A 17495-nucleotide genomic window follows, 5' to 3' on the forward strand; every position below is an offset into this window, starting at 1 on the left:
TCTCACATGGCCCCCCACTGGGGGCCTGGCCTGCAACCCAGGCACGTGCCCTGACTGGGAATTGAACCTGCGACCCTTTGGTTCGAAGCCTGTGCTCAATCCACTGAGCCACACCAGCCAGGGCAGATGTCGTAAATAAGATACTTGATAGGCAAGTAATAAAGCTGGTAGATACAGCGTTTCCTGTAAGTTTATTGTAACTTTCCACTCATGGAAACATTGTAGGAATCCCAGAGTGGGGACCATCTGTCGGTTTAATCCAGGAAGTGTTTAGCGAACGTCCCGTGTTTCCCACGCCGCTGTAGGCAACTGTGTCCTTCAGGAAGGCGTGACACCAAAATCGGGTCACATTATTTGACGACGTGTTTATGATAAATTAGTCGTCTCTATACTGTTCACAGTTCAGTAGACTCCGGAGGTATCTTCCCCAAGTCTCCGTCTTCCAGACTGAAGTTCCTCCAGCCTAAGCTCACGAGTCTGTGCCCGCAGTTCACTCGCTCGGACCAGAGCTTTCTCCGCAGCTCGCTCCTAATGGGATCTGGCCGGAGCGCGCATAACGTGCAGACTCTGTGTCGGACAGAGCAGGGGAGGAGGAACTCGAGACCCGACCCCTCTGTTTTCATTCCTTGTCTGAAACCACGTTCCTCCCCGGGCAGACCCCCCCAGGAGCCCGGGTGTGTGTGCAGGGCTCCGGGGGTGCCTTCGGCAGGGTGGGAGCGGGGGTGGGTTTCCGGAGGCGGCCGAGAGCCAGGGAGGGCTGCACAGGCCTTAGGCTTCCCCGGGAAGGCGCAGAGCGGCCTGGTGACGTCAGGACCTCACCCACTTGGGCCTGCTGCTGCTGCTGCGACAACGTCGCCAAGGCCGGGCGGCACTTGTGAGCGGGATGTTTTCATCACATACACTTTTCATTAAACTAGTCCCTCGGGCAGGGCACAGCTCACACTTAATACCATCCAAGCAAGTGCCCCCTGGGCCTCCCCCCATTTCTGTGTCTGTTGGGTCCTCAGGGCACTGAACTCATGGTCCTGGGCAGCAGTGCGTACGTTTTTCTGGGTGGGACTTGCGGGCCGACACTGGAGAGGCACGGCTGCCCCGCGCTGCTTGGCCTTGACGGGCCTGGCCGTGCGGACGGGGAGGAGCCAAGACGGCCTTGGGGGTCCCGGGTGCAGGAGTCCTCCACGAGCATTTCACAAGCACGTTGGCAGTGAGACTGGCCGTTTATCACCTAAAACATTGTTTTCGTGAAAAAAGATGTGGTTCTGCTTTTAAAAATAATTGTCTTAGCCCTCACCTGAGGATATGCTTGCTGATTTTAGGGAAAAGAAGACAGAAAAACGCTGATGTGAGAGCGAAACGTCACTCAGCTGCCTGCCATACACGCCCCAACGGGGGACGGAACCCGAAACTTCCTGGTGTACGGGACGGTGCTCCCCCCAAATGAGCCACCCACCCGGCCAGGGCAGGGCAAAGGGCTGATCTTCTTTAAGTGCCAGTAACGCCAAGCTCTCGGGCAGAGTCGCTGCCCTGCGTAAGCTTTTCACGCCCTGTGCCCTGTGCGCGTCTTCCGAGCAGGACCTGCATTTCAGTCTCAGCCTCCCCGGCGCCTCTCAGAGGGCGGGGACGTCTTCAGTGAGCGAGTGATGACACAGTGCTGCCCCTAAGTCCGTGGTGACTTTTCCCGGCTTCTTTCAAGTAAAACTTTTAAAAGTTAAGAGAACAGTATAAAGAGCCCAGACAGAAAATGAACATTTACCATCTTTGACCTCTGTGATATGCATGTTTTCTGGACCATAGCTAAAGTCGTCGGCATGGTAACGCTTCACTCCCACACACTAAGCCCGCCCACTCACGGTGCCCACGGGAGCCCGTGTCCGGGTTCTGGCCCAGATCCGGGTACGAAGCTCGGCTCCGCAAGGGGACGGGCTTTTTCACGGGGTGGGTGCCCCTGGTGTCACAGGGACTCGGTGGCACACGAGTCTGAGGAGGAGGAGGAGGAGGAGGAGGGCGTCTCGTGGCTGTGTGCATGCGTGTCAGCGCCCCGGGAGAAAGGAGGAGGCGGGACAGGGACGCTCCGGTGGGTGGCCGCCGGGAACTCGCGTCTCAGCAGGGGTGGCAGGCGAGGTGACGGGGGCATGAGCCCCATGGCGACCGGGAGAACGGCGGGCAAGGGGCTGTGCACGTGTGTCCTGGGGCAGTGGGGCTGGGTGGGGCACACCACGTGTGTGTGTGTGTGTGTGTGTGTGTGCGCACACACGTGGGAAGGGTGCAGCACCTACCCAGCACCGGAGGGGAAAGCAGGACCTCCAGCAGAGGCAGGGCAAGAGCGGACTTCGTGCCTCTGCGAGAACTGCACCTAGTGACCTGCTCTGGAGGGAGCAGGAGGTGACCAAAACCACAACAGGCTAAGGGGCGCTGCCGGGGGAGCAGGGGAGGGTGCGCGTCTGGCCACGCGGGCTCCGTGCTGGGTGTGAGGGCCCGGGAAGGAGCAGTGAGCCCGGCCTGGTCCGCGCTGGGGACAGAGTTGGATGCGGGGAGTCTGGCTGATGGAGAGCAAAGCAGTGATTACTGACAGAACCCTCTGGAAAAGGTGGCCTCGGGCCCAAGGGGGCTCACTCATCCTCTGTCACCGGTGGGCCTGGCCACAGATTGCCCCAGGACTTGCTGAGTCCACGGAGGAGGGCCTGGGGGAGGGGGCCTGGGGGGCCCCGTTCCCCAGGGACCACCACCGAAAGCCAGCCCTCCTCTGCGGGTGCAGAGAGGGTGCAGACATCCCCGACAGAGCCTCCCACGGGGTGGCACGGGGAAGGGGGCTGGGTGTCCCCGCCACTGCTGGCTGCGCATGACATCCCTGCCGAGCCACCTCCCACGTGCGGCTGTAAACTCGGGGTGTGTGACAAATGTCCGAGTGACGCAGAGAAAGGAGTGTGACGGCCCCTCCCCCAGTTCCTCCCTCAGCCAGCTCAAGCAGTCTTTAGTTTTCAGACACACGCCTACACAGGCAAACTCCAGCTAATTCATGGCAACACACACGTTTGGCTTTATTCTGTACAAATAAAGTTTTTATAGGAGTTCACGCACATCAACAGTAAAAGAATCGCTGGAGACATGGCTGAAATTTTATAAAGCGCCACAGATATATTAAATAAATGAGAGAAACATTGAAACTATAAGTTCGGGCAGTAGGCTTTCATTTAATAAGCTGTGGTGTATTTAGGTGAGAATGAGATAAAACTGGAATTGCACTGGAAATTTGACACCGTAATGCAGCAAACAGCTTTTATCGTGGACTTGAAACATAAACAAAATATCAATAGAAATAAAAAGTCCCCACTCCGATTGGCTCTCAGCACTGCGCTCTGCAGGTGGGGCTCAGGGAGAACTACCAAAAACGCCGACACCAACTCAGGGGCTGAGCGGGAGACCCACTCGGCCTCCCCTCCGGAGAGTCAGCCGACGACCGTGTAGTAGTTGGAGAGAAGCTCCTCTCCCTGTCCGATGTCCCTCAGCGCGACCAGCACCACACACCGCAGGGGGCTGCCGACAAGAGCACGCGAACGTTACCGGGATGAGCACGCACCAGCACGTGTGTTCACTCAGCCGCTGCGGGCTTCGTCCATGTCACGCTAGTCACGTCCCTCACTGCCCCCTTCGCTCCCGCACGACACGTCCCCACGAGGAAGTCGCTCTTGGCCCCGAGAGAGCATTCAGAAGTGGACCGTGTCACGTAGAAAGACCGCAGATGGGCAGGCGCACAGCCGACCACGTTCTGTGTGCGGGTCCTGAGGCTGGCGTCTCGGAAAGCACGTTAAAGCAACACCCACTGCAGTCCAGCACTCACAACTACCGGGTGTCTTGGAATTCTGCAGCATCGCTCAGAATTAACTGGGTCAGAAGGACTGTCCCTGGACACGACAAGACGTGGTGTTGTCCTCCACGTGCCCACTCACTCAGCATCTCCCGGGCCCGCGGGACGGCACTGCCACCGCGCCCCAGCGTCCACGGCAGAAAGCCTGGCCGTCGCGTGCACACACACAGAGAACAGCCACCCGGGCTCACTGCAGGGAGCAGCCTGTTTTAAACAGCCTGGCGTCTAAAGGACAGCTAACGAGGGCCCCCTCGCACCTCCCAACGGAGTCTGCTGGCAAGCGGCCGCTCGGTGAGACGGTGTAAAGAGGGTGCCCCCGACAGCACCGTGGACACAGAACTCCACGGACCACCCGTCAAAGGTTGTTAACTGAGTACTCTCGGCACGCTACACCGAAAATCAGCGTTACAGTAAAAACGTTAATCTCGAATATTTCTTTTTTCCCTGTTTTTTAAATTGCATCTTATTCCGTGATTTAAGTATGTCCGGCAGACTCTTGTTCCTCACGAGTCTCGGGCCTCACGGTGGAGCGGTGGCGGCGGCCACGTGGGGATCGGATGTGCTCGCATCGGGTGGGGTGCGTGGCCCGTGCAGTGACTGGGGGTGGGGGGTTCTGAAGAACTCGTAGGTAGGAAAGGCCAACATAGAAACCTAACTTGTAATTTCCCCCTAAAAAACCTCACCCCGAATCGTACCTAGCTTCTTTTAGACAGAAGCTTGTGTTTCAAGCGCACCCCGAGACGAGCCGGGCCGGGCTCTCCCAGGAGACACACCTTGGCTGGTCGCAGCCGTAGGCGACGTTCGGGAGGTACTGCTTCAGCTCCACCGGGAACGCCGTGGGCACGTCCAGCTCCTGGTAGCAGACGTTGGCGGGCCTTTCTGGGGACGAGCACAGCGCGTGTGGAAGCCGAGCACGCACTGTGCAGGCGCACGGAGAGCAGTGCCGAGTCGTGGCACTGGACACACGGATTTCCCCGAGATCAGAGCGTGCTCAGAGTAGGCTTTGCACATACAAAACATTACGTGTGTGTGTGTGTATGCTTTTTAAAAAAAGATTCACTCATTTTTAGATAGAGGGGAAGGGAAGGAGAAAGAGGGGGAGACACACATCAATATGTGGTTGCCTCTCAGAGGCCCCCAACTCGGGGCCTGGCCACAACCCAGGCACGTGCCCCAACCAGAAATGAACCAGCGACCCTTTTGGTTTGCAGGCCAGCGCTCAGTCCACTGAGCCACACCAGACAGGGCTATCTGTGCTTTTAAATCCACTTTTTGAAGATCAGGAAACAGGCTCAAAAGGTTAGAGGGTAAGTAGAAAAGTCAGGTGCTCGAGTTTCTGCCTCCCAAACGCCCAAGCCTGCACCACGCACAGCCAGACAGACGGTCGAACTCACACCCCCGGGGAGTGCAGCCCCAGGAAGGTAAGCGGCTCACAGGCTGAGTGGCAGGGAGGGGCAGCCGGCCCCGTGGCTCGGCTACGAGGCCATATTGAGGTACAGACCACAGCACGTGGGTTCTGAGGGAACCATGAAAACACGATGACATCAGAGATTGCAAGGGCAGTTACCAACTGCACGCATTTACTGCAAAACCAGACCAGTGAACTGAGTAACCCCAATGAGTGCTATCCGTTTCCCCCCTTTCTGTCTTTGCTTTTTGCCCCAAAGGGTTACAGTTCCAAACTGCTGAGATGTCCAACTCTGTATTCCAGACACGAGGCGCCCAGGACAGACAGATCTACAGAGCGGAAAGCAGATTAGTGGTTGCCTAAGACTGGGAGGTTCAGGAAGAAGTGGGAATCGGCTTCTATAACATAACGAGGATTGCGGTGATGGTTGAACAACTCTGTGAATTATACACTTTACATGGGTGAGGTGTCTGCTATGTGCATTATATCAATACAGCTGTAAAAAAGCAAAGTTAGGATCGAAGAGCTATGATTTGTAACAGGAGACGCAGATGGGAAAGGGAACAGAACAAAAACAAGCCGTGGAGGTGAAGGGTCAGATGGCGCCCCGTCACGCGGCCCCAGGAGGCGACTCACCGTTGGAACAGTTGTTGACGTACTGCCCCACCGCCAGCGGGTTCTGCGCGTCCGCCGTCAGCCAGGTGCAGTCGCTCGTCTGCAGCGGGCCGAGGCGGTCCCTTCCCGTGCAAGATCTGAAACAGGTGGAAGCACTGGCCAGGGGAGTCTTCCTCTGGGCCTTGAAGTTCAGCAACACAAAATCAGGCTACACCTGGAAGGGGGCTGTTTCTCCCGAAGAGACTTCAGTCTCATCCACGGGGCAGCTAGGGCCACGGTCACAGTCACCGTGCCGCGGGTGTGCCTCCTGTGATTAAACCTGAGCACGGGCACCGACTCACCTGTACACGACTCTTGATATTCCTCTGTTATTCCCATCAATGAGTATGCCATCCAAGCATCTGAAAATGAATGGGTTTCCAATAGACTGGAAGAAGATTGGCTCGTATTTCTGATACACTGTACCTATTATACAACAAGATAAAGACATAACAGCAGCACGTAAAAATCATAAACATTGTAAGGACCTTTCTCTGGAACGTAAACGCAACATGTACGAATTTAACTTCTCGGCTTTTTTTTAATCTCTTGCATCCAATCTAGACCATCACACTGTCTTTGGCTCTTTCCTTCCTTTAAAGGTGCCCAAGAGCAGACGGAGCCCAGGGCCCACGTGCCCGCACGGCCGAAGAAATCGACTTGGTTGGCAGAAATGCGAACACATTTCAGGCTTGGTTCTACAGAGTTATGGGGTGTGTGTCAGTGTGTTTGAGTGAAGTGTGACCTGGCATCCGTCAGAGTGTCACTCGGGACATGTTTGTGCGAGCGGCTGGTTGAACACTGCAGGCGTGTGTGGGAAGACAGGAGTCTGCACTCGGCCGTGGCCACTCTCATGGGCCGCAGCGGGAGGGGATGGCTACACACGCAGTGTGCCTCTTAGGTTCCAGGCGTGTTATCTGTCCTGTGCATTTTAATGTGAATTTTTTGCTGGCTTGTTCTATGTAGTCCTTACAGAGTTAACTGTACAGGAAGAAGCTGAGATGCCCTTGCTTAGGGATGAGAATTAGAAAATCTTGGAAGGACTTTTTGGAAACATAGTTCTATTTGACTTAAACATACACATATATTTTCCATTATACCAAATGATATGTTGGTTTAACAAGTGACATATTTGAGCATTCTAGTTAATGATTTTGTGCAAAGAAGCTGCTTTACTTTCCAAGTGCAGCAATGGCAGGAATGTCTTTACTCGGTGCCTCATGGGATAAAATTCTACCTCTCCTGTTTTAACCCATATCATTTTTAGCTTTAGCGATCAATTATCTAAGCCAAACTGATTTATTCTCTAGTGCTTTCTGAGTATTGAGTCTGATCCAAGAGGGCCGTACCTTGTTTTCCTAAATTTAAGCATCCACTAGAAACATTTCCTTAAAAGAAAAACATGCATTTATCCCAACAAATACTTATGAGTACTTTCTAACACATAAGATAATGTACAAACAGTTAGTGTCCAAATCAGGATTTAAAAATCCGTGGACGTCTGAGTTTCCAGTTCGACTCCTTACTCTGTGGATCACAAGGCCAGGTGTTTTGTTTTTGTTGTTTTGAACTTATATTTATATAACAAACTCTTGGCAAAGTACTAATTGGGCCATTACCAGGGTACATGGATACAACTGTGCCTTTTGGTGCTGATCCTCTGGAAACGAAGACCCCTCTTCCGGCAGAGACCAAGGAGCTGGTTGCGCAGGAAACACTGAAACCCAGTGTCTTGTACAGAATTTCTTCTGGTTTAACGATGTGACTCCCGTGATGTCTGTATTCAGGCGGGTTCCCCCTCGGATGCCGGACTGACAGCAGGTCGTGGTATTGTGATTGAACAGGCTCTGGCAGCACAGTCAAGACATCCGATTGTTTATAGAAATCATTGATGAACAGAGCCCGGAAGAGTCTCAGTAATGTTTCTAGGACGTGTTCATCTGAGACAATTTTGTCTTTCAGTTCCACTGGAACATATCGGAGGGTCCTAAAAATGGGAAAGATTTCTATTCACTACCCTTCAGTGTTAAAAAGCCAGCCTGTCTTGATGCCTTCTGGGCTACTGGCCTGCAGGAAGGTTATTCTCACGTGTCTGAAGGGCGGAAAACTTGCAGAGTAGTTTGGGGGCAGCGTTACCCAACTTCCAGTAATGCCTACCCACGTGTACAACGGCCAGGATTTAGGCAAAGGCCCAGTGTGTGCCAAACGTGGTTGGGGCCTTACGTTCCTTGTATCTCCCCTTTCCAGGCGGGAAACGGAAGCAGGAAGATGTTAGACACTTGCCCCAGGTCCTAACGTTAGTAAGGGGTGCGGGGGGGGGGGAGGGGCGGAGGCAGCAGCGCCCACGGACACCCGTGAGTGTCGCCGTGAGAACCCGCACATGCGCTGGGCTCTTTCTAGGCGTGTAGTTTCAAACACAGATGGATTTGAGGGAACGTCCTACAGGTTGTCACATTCTCCTCCGGGAGTACTTCCGTAATGACTGCATCAATTTCATTTCCGTGGAAGAAAGTTAACGGCGCGTCTGCACGCTCTTTGGTTGTCGACTGCTTTCGTGCACATCGCCTGGCGGTGCCCAGCACCAGCTCGTCCCTTGCGGCAGCCGGCGTCGCCAGGGCCCAGGCCACCGGCTCTCCAGGCGCCGACTCCGTACTCTGCATCCCGCACTCCCACCGTTTCACGGTCCTCTTCCTCCGAGCGGTTGCCCGCCCCGCCGGGCTGGGAGGCTTCCACCGTGAAGACCAAACCCGCTTCGGCTTTTCCAAGGAATTCCAGGCTCCTAACGCTGCGTCGGCGGAGAGATGGCTGCGCGCCCTCTGCTTTCTCCAACGTGGCTCTGGTTCACTCGGACAGGCAGCCTGCCAGCGCGGAGGGCCAAAGGGACCCCACGCGCGCTCCCCGCGGGCGACCCCGCAGGGGACTCCGGCCTGTCAGCGCGGGGTACGACGGGAAAAAGGCCCCAGGCCCCGCCCACCTAAAAGCTCCACGCCCCGGTCGGGCCCCCGACCCTCCTCCGACACCCGCAGCCTCCGCCGCGGCCCCGCCCACCTCCAGCCCCACCCACAACACGCGTGCGGCGCCGGGCCCTTCGGCCGCAGGAAGCCCCGCCCACTTCAGGCTGGGCCCGCGTTGCCCCGCCCACCCAGGCCCCGCCCGTCCAGGGCTCCACCCACCACGACCTTGCGGCGTCCGGCCCCTGGGCCGCCGGAAGCTCCGCCCGCACGAGGCTCCTGCCCCGCCGCGGGCCCGCCTGCGTCGTGTCCCGCGGCCGCAGTGGCGTTCCCCTTCGGCCGAAGGAAGGAGCCCGGAGCAGCCGCCTCGTCCCCTCACCTGGGGTTGCGGCTTAAGTTCAGCGCGATCCAAGGTACGAAGCGGTACTTGTAACGGCGCCACCACTTCCCCAGGCCCTGCAGCAGAGGGCCCGGCATGGCGGCCCGGCCGCGCCGGGAAGACGGCCCGCCCCGGCGGGGAGGGGCGGAGGCGCGTCCCGCCCCGCCCTCGGCTCTGCGCGCCACCCGCGCGGGGCCCCGGTGGCCGGCGCTGTGGCCACGACCAGCTCACCAGGGATGCGGAGCGGAAGGAGCCCGAGCCCGGTTCCCGCTCTCGTCTGGCCTCCCTACCCCGCCCCCCACCCGCCCACTCTCAGCCCCGTGGGAGCCGCGGGCCCGCCTGGCCTCCGCGCGGAGTCGGCCCCCCCGCAGCCAAGTCCAAGGGGGCCAGCCACACCCGGTGCCATGCAGGCAGGGCAGGTGGCCGTGGCGCGTGTATTCCGTTCCAGACTGGAAGGAAGGAAAACACGCCGCCGAAGTCCACTCATTGTGACGCCACGGAGCGTGCTGGCTGGCGCCAGGGGCCGGCAGCAGTTGCTGTGGGGCCCGGCTGCAGGCTACCTGGTTTCCCGGGTGGGGTCTTCAGTGCCCGCGGAAGAAGGGACTTTACGGTCTCTTCATCCAAGGGGAACCGGAAGGCACGAGTTGAAGCCTTACCATAGTTATATACTACCCCTAAAAATAAAAAAGCAATGTTTGTGTACACAGCAGTGCTGTTTTATTTTTAATATGTATCATGCAGTGTAATCCAGGACAAAGAACTTTTTGCCTAGACCATATTTCTTTATTTCCTGAGCTATAATTGACATGTGATATGATATTCTTTCAGATATAAAACATCGCATTCAAAATGACTGAGCGAGTGGAGCAACGAGTCTGCATCAAATTTTGCGTTAAGCTTGAACATTCGTCCGCGGAGACTGTTCGGATCATTCAGAAGGTTTTTGGGGACGACGCGATGAGCGCAGCGCAAATAAAAGTGTGGCACAAACGCTTCAAAGACGGTCGAGAATCTGTGGAGAGCGACCCGCGTTCTGGAAGGCCTGCCACAAGCAGAACCCCTGAGAACGTGGAGCGTGTGCGGGCTGCCGTCAGCCAAGGTCGGCGACGGACGGTGCGCGAACTGGAAGCTGACCTGGGGATCCCAAAAACTACCGTGTCCCAGATTTTGACACAGGATCTTGGCCTGAAACGTGTCACAGGGAAACTCATTCCACAGCTTCTGCTACCAGAGCAGAAAGAACACCGTGCCGCAGTTGCTAGTGACTTGATTCAAACCACTAGCAAGAAGGAGCCCGATTTCCTCAAGAAGGTCGTCACCGGAGGTGAACCCTCGGTCTGCACCTGTGACCCAGCAACAAAGACCCCGCCATCCCAATGGAAGTCCCCTGGTTCCCCACGCCCGAAGAAGGCGAGGCAAGGCCGCAAGATCAAGAGCATGTTAACTGTTTTTTGATTGGGAAGGTGTTGCCCATCACGACTGTGCCCCTCCAGGCCAAACAGTTGATAAGGAGCGCTACCTCAACGTTCTTCCTTGGTGGGGAGATGCAACATGGCGAAAACAGCCGCAGCTGTGGGCGACTGCTGATTGGCAGCTTCACCGTGACCACACGCCCACTCATGCATCACGTCTGGTGCAGAGGTTCTTGGGGAAACATCAAATCACCCAGGTGACTCAGGCCCCTACAGCCCAGATTTGGCGCCCTGAGACGTCTGGCTTTTCCCAAAATTTAAATGACTTTTGAAAAGGAAGAGACTTCAGACCATCGATGAGATTCAGGAAAATACAACAGGGCAGCTGATGGCGACTAGGAGAACTGTGGGAGGTCCCGAGGTGCCTGCTTGGAAGGGGACTGAGGTGTCATTGTCTTCTGCACAGCATTTCTCGTGTCTTGTATCTTCTTCAGGAAATTTAAGTCTAGTTACCACCTGTCATCACGTAGCTGCACGTTTCCTTGTCTTGAGGATGTTAAAAGATTGATTCTCTTTTAGCAACTTTAAAATGTGCAGTCCAGCATTGTTGACTACAGAGACTGGTGCAGACCTGTGGGTGATTTCCAGAATGGAGGCCCAGGGCGCGGTGGGCGCTGAGCCAGCCTGCCGGTGGGAGGCGGCCCATGGCAGGCGGGGTGCATCCAGCCGTGGCCTGGCGGGAGGACAGAGAACCCAGCCCCAGAAGAACGGGGGCTACATTCCTCAGCTTCTGGGTGTGAGACAGGTAGGATAAAGCGGTCCCCGAAATTGCTCCATCGGATTCAGCGTGTCAGGCCTACGGAACTATGGCGGCGTCCACAGGCAGCTAGGAAACCGCGGCCAGGAGCTGCCCCGACTTCTTTTCAGTTCAGTCTTCCGCTCTCAAGCCCGGCCGCCAACCGAGACGAGCCCGGGACCTGGTGGGGAAAGTCCCCTCCATCAGCCCATAATGAGCACCGCACGTCCCCAGACTGCTTTGCTCACCCGTCCATCCTGGAACAGCGGTGCACCAGCAAAGGAGAAGCCTGCTAACCGACCTCCCGATTGGCTAGCCCGGGCAGCTCCCAGGTTCCCGAGCCATAGAGCCCCTCAGCCCCACCCCCAGGGCACAGGCCCCGGGGCCCTCTCAGCGTTCCTGCCCTGTGCAGAGTCCCAGTATATCCGCCTGTACTTTCGCCGTCATCCCGGGTCCAAATTATTTTGTATCAGGAGACAAGAACCCAAACTCGTTGTGACAGCTTCTCAGTGATCTCCGAGGAGACTTTCATCTGAGCAGAGTTTGGGGGGAGTGGCGGGGGTTGGAGGAGGCAAGCTGTGCAACAGCCCGGAGTGCACCCCGGCCGGCAGCTCAGTTGCTTGGAGCATGGTCCCGAACACCAAAAAGTTGCGGGTTCAATCCCTGGTCGGGGTGTGTGTGGGGGGCAGCCAATCAATGTTTCTCTCAAATCAATAAACATGTTTGTTTTTTAGTAAATGAAACAGCCCCGAGTGGGTCAGCCACCTTGTAGGGAAAGTGGGGGCATTGCTGAGGAGTGAGGCCCAGTGTCTACCCGGGCTAGAAGAAGGGGTCCTCTTCCCGCCCGCCTGCGGGAGGAGAGGGCGAGGGGTGGGGTGGGTGCAGGGAGACTGGCTGCTGTGCGGACAGGCGATGGAACCCGGCCTCACGTGTGCCCCCGACGCGCCTTTATGGGGACAGTCAGTAGACGACGTGGAGCTTTGGCGCTCTCTGTCCAAGAGAGAAGTTCTTCCGACTGGAAGCGGGGGGACAGGCTCACTTTGCGTGGGTCAGGGATAGATTTGCAGCCCCTCTTCCGTGTTCCCAGAGAGGATTCACGTGTGTGTGCATGCCTGTAGGGGAGGGTCGGGTAGGAAGGAGGGGCATTTGAATAGTACATTGTCTAGTGTGGGCAAGATAACTGACAAATCTTCATTCACTGGTAACTGTACAGCTTCAAAAGATTCTAGTGGAGTTGAGAAAACAACTGAGGAACATTCAGTAGCAGTTACCCCAGAATTTCAGAGTGAGTTGCCGGAGCTAAGGAGCGGGTCGGAGGACCAGGAGGGAGAGAGGTGGAAGGAAGGGGCAGAGCATGGAGCCAGCAGTTCCACCCGGAGCCGGGACCCCAGAGGTCGGAGCTGGTTGCACGCCGGAGCCCAGGCGCCCTTTGTCTGCACCTGCTCCTGTTCCCTCTTGGGGTACAGTGGCGTTTCCTTGGGGTGCCACGGCCCGTGACGGAACAGCTGAACATGGCAGCAGAGAGGAAAATCCAGCTGTCTTGCATTAGCTGGAAATAAAATAGATTTGCAAAAATATTAAAAAATGCCGTTTTTCTCACTGTTGGGGAGACTTAGCTACTTTTCATAAGATATCCCTGCCAACGTGTACAAGACTTTTAAATTGTTATTTCAATACATTAATAAGCATGCACGTAAAGCCAATCTGTTTTACGACGACACGGTAGATGTCGGAGCCGTGCCCACAGACACACAAGGCCCCGGGGTGCTCAGATACCATCACAGGTGTCGCGAGTGCAGCGGCACGCCTGCTGAGCGAGGCACCCGTGCCGTGAGGCGCTGCTCTGAGAAGGACAGTGTGTGGCAAAGCCCCTGACCGGGCGTTGCGGTGAGTCCAGCTCCACGGACCAGTGGGAGGATGCTGAGGACGGCAGACACCACGTGTTTCGGGTGGTTTTGTGCTGCAGGGCAGACGGTGTTGCGTGGAAGGAAGCCAACGGTGGTTTCTGCTGGCCTCCCTCGGAAGGGGCCAAGGCCGTGTCCTCCAGCCACGTGACGTCTGTACTGTGGGAGACGTTTGCGGTGACCACGCAAGTCCGGCGGGACTGTGACGGGAACTGGGCCGTCCAGCTGCTGCGTGGTGGTACGTAGGCCCGTGGCGGCTGTGGGCGTCAGCCGGCAGTTCCCCTGCCATCGGCTCTCGGCTGCTTCTCCGACCGAACCCGGGCCCGGACGTCTGCAAGCCACTGGCGCCGGCCGAGGTGTGGGGGCCAGAGGACGGGCGGTCCGATCAGCGCGGACCCGGCGTTGGAGACCACGGGGACTCAAGTGCCTAGGCAGAGCAAGGCCGGGTCCCTGGGAAATGATGGAATTTGAGGGAAACTTGGGACAGGTAGTCACGGAATGTTCTTCAGCAGAGTGGGAGCGTGTAGAAATCGTTGGGCAAGCTCAGAGGAACAGCGGTTGGCAGGATGGGTGGAGGGGGGCGGGTGGGCGGGCAGGTGGGTGTGGTCTTGAGAGCAGGAGACAGGGAAGGAGCTGTCACCTGTGCTGACGCAGCCTGTCCTGGGCTGGGACCCTCGGAGGTGGGAGAACAGAAATGTCCCGTGTGAATGCACACGTCACGTCTAGGTTTTAACTTGGGAAAACAGAAGTCCCTGACTGCCCTGAGACTTGTCACTTTCCTGAGAGGGGCAGAGGTGACCACTTTGATTCTGAGAAGGGAGGAGGTCAAGTCTGCCTTTCAGGTGCTTGGCCGAGGGGACAGGCTGCCGAGACCCACCCTTAACGAGGGAACAGTCTCCCTCTGCTGCCCTCTGCTGGACGTTGTCACAGCCTCCGTCCCTGCCCGGCGAGGTCAGCGTCCAGACACACGCAGGCAGGGAAAGCAAAACAAAACAAAAAAGGAAATCAAGCTAAGATGCAAAGAGAAATTAAGCCAAACCAAAATAGATACAAACTTAGACATATTTTCCCAACTTTTTACTTGGAAAATTTCTGGCCAACAGAAAAATGCAGCGAACAACCATTCTCTTTCATGGAGGGCCACCGATTGTTACCATTTTCCGCGTGTGTCTTCTTCCCATTCCTTCGGACAAGTGCCCAGGAGTGCACTTGCGGGGTTGCACGGCAGTCCTGTTTCTGACCCCGAGGGCCCCCCAGACTGGTTCCCACGGCGGCTGCCTAGCCCGCACTCCCGCCGCCAGGGCGCGGGTCCCCTTCCTCGGCACCCTCGCCAGCACTGTGCCGTGTTGGCTTTGTGACGACGGCCGTTCTGAGGGGTGGGAGGTGGTGTCTCACTGGGGTTTCAGGTTGCATGTTCCTGATGATGAGTGAGTGACGTTGAGCATCGTTTCATGTGTTGTTTGGCCATCTGTTTATCGTTGTGGAAATGCCTATTCAAGTCTTCTGCCCATTTCTGAATAGGATTGTTTGGGGGTTGGGTTTTTTTTTTTTTTTGAGCATTTCTTATACATTTTAGATATTAACCTTTTATCAGTTATGTCTTCACCCATTCAGTTGGTTGTCTTTTTTATTTTATTGGTGGGTTGTGTTTTGTTTTGTGTTTTTTGCTATTCAGGAGCTTCTTAGTTTGATGTAGTCCCATTTGGTTATTTTTTCCTTTTGTTGCCCTTGCCTGAGGAGACATATCCAAAAAGGTATTGCTAAGACCAATCTCAAAGGTTTATGTCTACCAACAGATTGGACTATCTAGATGAAATGGATACATTCCTAGAAATGTACAATCTTCCCAAACTGAATCAGGACAAATAAGGAAATCTGAATAGACCGATTACACATAATGAAATTGAAGCAGTAATCAAAAAACTTCCAACAAGCAAAAGTCCTGGATTGGATGGCTTCACAGGTGAATTTTATCAAACATTCGAAGAACTAACACCTATGCTGCTCAAACTATTCCAAAAAATTCAAGAGAAGGGAAGACTCCCAAGTTCTTATGAGGCCAGCATTCTAATTCAAAACCAGATAAGGACAGTACAAAAAAGGAAATTATAGGCCAGTATCCCTGATGAACATAGATGCTAAAATCCTCAATGAAATATTGCGAAACCAAATCCAACAGTACATTGAAAAGATCATACGTAGCCCTGGCTGGTGTGGCTCAGTGGATTGAGTGCCAGCCTATAAACCAAGCGGTTGCATGTTCAATTCCCAGTCAGGGCGCATGCCTGGGTTGTGGGTCAGGTCCCCAGTTAGGGGCATACACATTGTGTTTCTCTCCCTCTCCCTTCCCCTTTCTCCAAAAGTAAATAAATACAATCCTTAAAAAAATTAAAAATAAAAAGATCATACACCATGATCAAGTGGGCATTATTCCGGGGGTGCAAGCTTGGTACACCATCTGCATATCAATGAAGGTAATATACCACATAAACAAAATGAAGGATAAAATCCACGTGAGCATATCAGAAGATGTAGAAAAAGCATTTGATAAGATCCAGCACCCATTTAAGATAAAAACTCTCATCAAAGTGGGAACAGAGGGAACATACGCAAACATAACAAAGGCCACATGTGACAGGCCCACAGTGAACATCAAACTCAATGGGCAAGAACTACAAGGTTCCCCTTAAGATCAGGAACAAGACAGGGATGTCACTTCCACCTCCCCCATTCATGTAGCGCTGGGGTCCTGGCCACAGCAATTAGACAAGAAGAAATAAAGGACATCCAAACTGGAAAGGAGGAAGTAAAACTGTCACTATTTGCAGATGAGAGCCCTAAAGATCTCACAAAAAACCCCTACTAGAACTGATAAATGAATTCAGTAAAGTCGCAAGATACAAAACAAAAATCCAGAAATCAGTTGCATTTTTATGTGCTAATAATGCACTAACAGAAAGCAAAACTAAGAAAAGGATCCCATTTACAGCTACATGAAAATAACTAACTAACCTACTGCGCCCTGACCGTTGTGGCGCAGCTGGCTGGGGCACGGTGTCACAAAGGGAAGGGTCGCTGATGTGATGCCCTGTCAGGGCACGCGTCTGGGTTCCAGGTTCCATCCTCGGTCAGGGCACATCCGAGAGGCAACGGATCAACATCTCTCTCTCACACTGATGTTTCTTCCCCTCTCTTCCTCCCACCCTTCTCCTCTCTCTATAAATAAATCTCTTAAAAGTTAAAATAGGAATACATTTAATTAAGAAGGTAAAAAAGGCCTGTACTCAGAAAATTGTAAGACACTAAAGAAACTGAAAATACAAATAAGTGGAAGTATATTCCACATTCATGGGAGAATTAACACCATTAAAGTGTCCATACTACCCTAAGCAATCCATAGAATGACACAATTCCTGCCAGGATACCAATGGTGTATTTCACAGAACTAGAATGTCCAAAAATTTATATGGAACCACAAAAGACCACAAATATCCACAGCAATCTTGAGAAAGAACAAAGTTGGAGGAATCACACTACCTGATATCAAAAAACAATAAGGCCATAGTAGTAAAAACAAACAAACAAACAAACAAAAAACCCCAGTACAATACTGGCATAAAAACAGACATTTGTATCAATGGGACAGAATAGAGAGCCCAGAAATAAACCCACAACTTTATGGCCAACTACTGTTTTACGGAGGAGACGTGAACATAACACAGGGTGAAGGAGTCTCATCGATACATGGTGTTGGGAAAACTGGACAGATACATGCAAAAAGGTGAAACTAGACACGTCCTTACACCACACACAAGAATAAACTCAAAACACATTAAAGACTTAACTGTTAGACTCAAAAATGTAAAAATCTTGGAAGAAAACATAGGCAGTAAAAGCTCAGATGTCTCTCATGTCCATATTTTTCCTGGTGTGTCTCCTTGGGCCAGGGAAATAGAAGAAAAAATAAACAACTGGGACCATAACAAACAAACAAGTCTTTCATACAGCAAAGGAAACCATCAACAAAATAAAAAGTCAATCCAGTGTATGAGAAAACATATTTGCCAATGATACATCTGATAAGGGATTAACATCCAAAATTTATAAAACACACCACTCAACACCA

The 17495-nt window shown here is 54.0% G+C and overlaps 2 protein-coding genes across 9 annotated transcripts; one reads left to right on the forward strand and one right to left on the reverse strand.

The window, feature by feature from the left end:
* Positions 1–140: 140 nt before the first annotated feature.
* Positions 141–9382, reverse strand: SETD9 (SET domain containing 9). 8 transcript variants are annotated; one of them, XM_045839940.1, is made up of 6 exons: positions 9258–9382; positions 7547–7914; positions 6230–6353; positions 5910–6025; positions 4639–4740; positions 3172–3534 (listed from the first exon to the last, which is right to left on the reverse strand). In XM_045839940.1, exons 1-5 carry the CDS (start codon positions 9353–9355, stop codon positions 4682–4684), a joined length of 765 nt encoding a protein of 254 aa, XP_045695896.1. In that variant the 5' UTR covers positions 9356–9382; the 3' UTR covers positions 3172–3534; positions 4639–4681. The 8 variants fall into 8 exon arrangements, with proteins under 8 accessions (XP_045695897.1, XP_045695896.1, XP_045695892.1 ...); XM_045839936.1 differs by having other exon boundaries at positions 4639–4744; XM_045839935.1 differs by having other exon boundaries at positions 4639–4783.
* On the forward strand, positions 9153–10957 carry LOC123819548 (protein GVQW3-like). Its single transcript, XM_045839943.1, has 2 exons — positions 9153–9291; positions 10086–10957. Exon 2 carries the CDS (start codon positions 10107–10109, stop codon positions 10710–10712), a length of 606 nt encoding a protein of 201 aa, XP_045695899.1. The 5' UTR covers positions 9153–9291; positions 10086–10106; the 3' UTR covers positions 10713–10957.
* The last annotated feature ends 6538 nt before the right edge of the window (positions 10958–17495 follow it).

Source organism: Phyllostomus hastatus, unplaced genomic scaffold, assembly GCF_019186645.2.
Source record: "Phyllostomus hastatus isolate PE091 unplaced genomic scaffold, TTU_PhHast_1.1 phas_contig_329, whole genome shotgun sequence".
Lineage (NCBI taxonomy): Eukaryota > Metazoa > Chordata > Mammalia > Chiroptera > Phyllostomidae > Phyllostomus > Phyllostomus hastatus.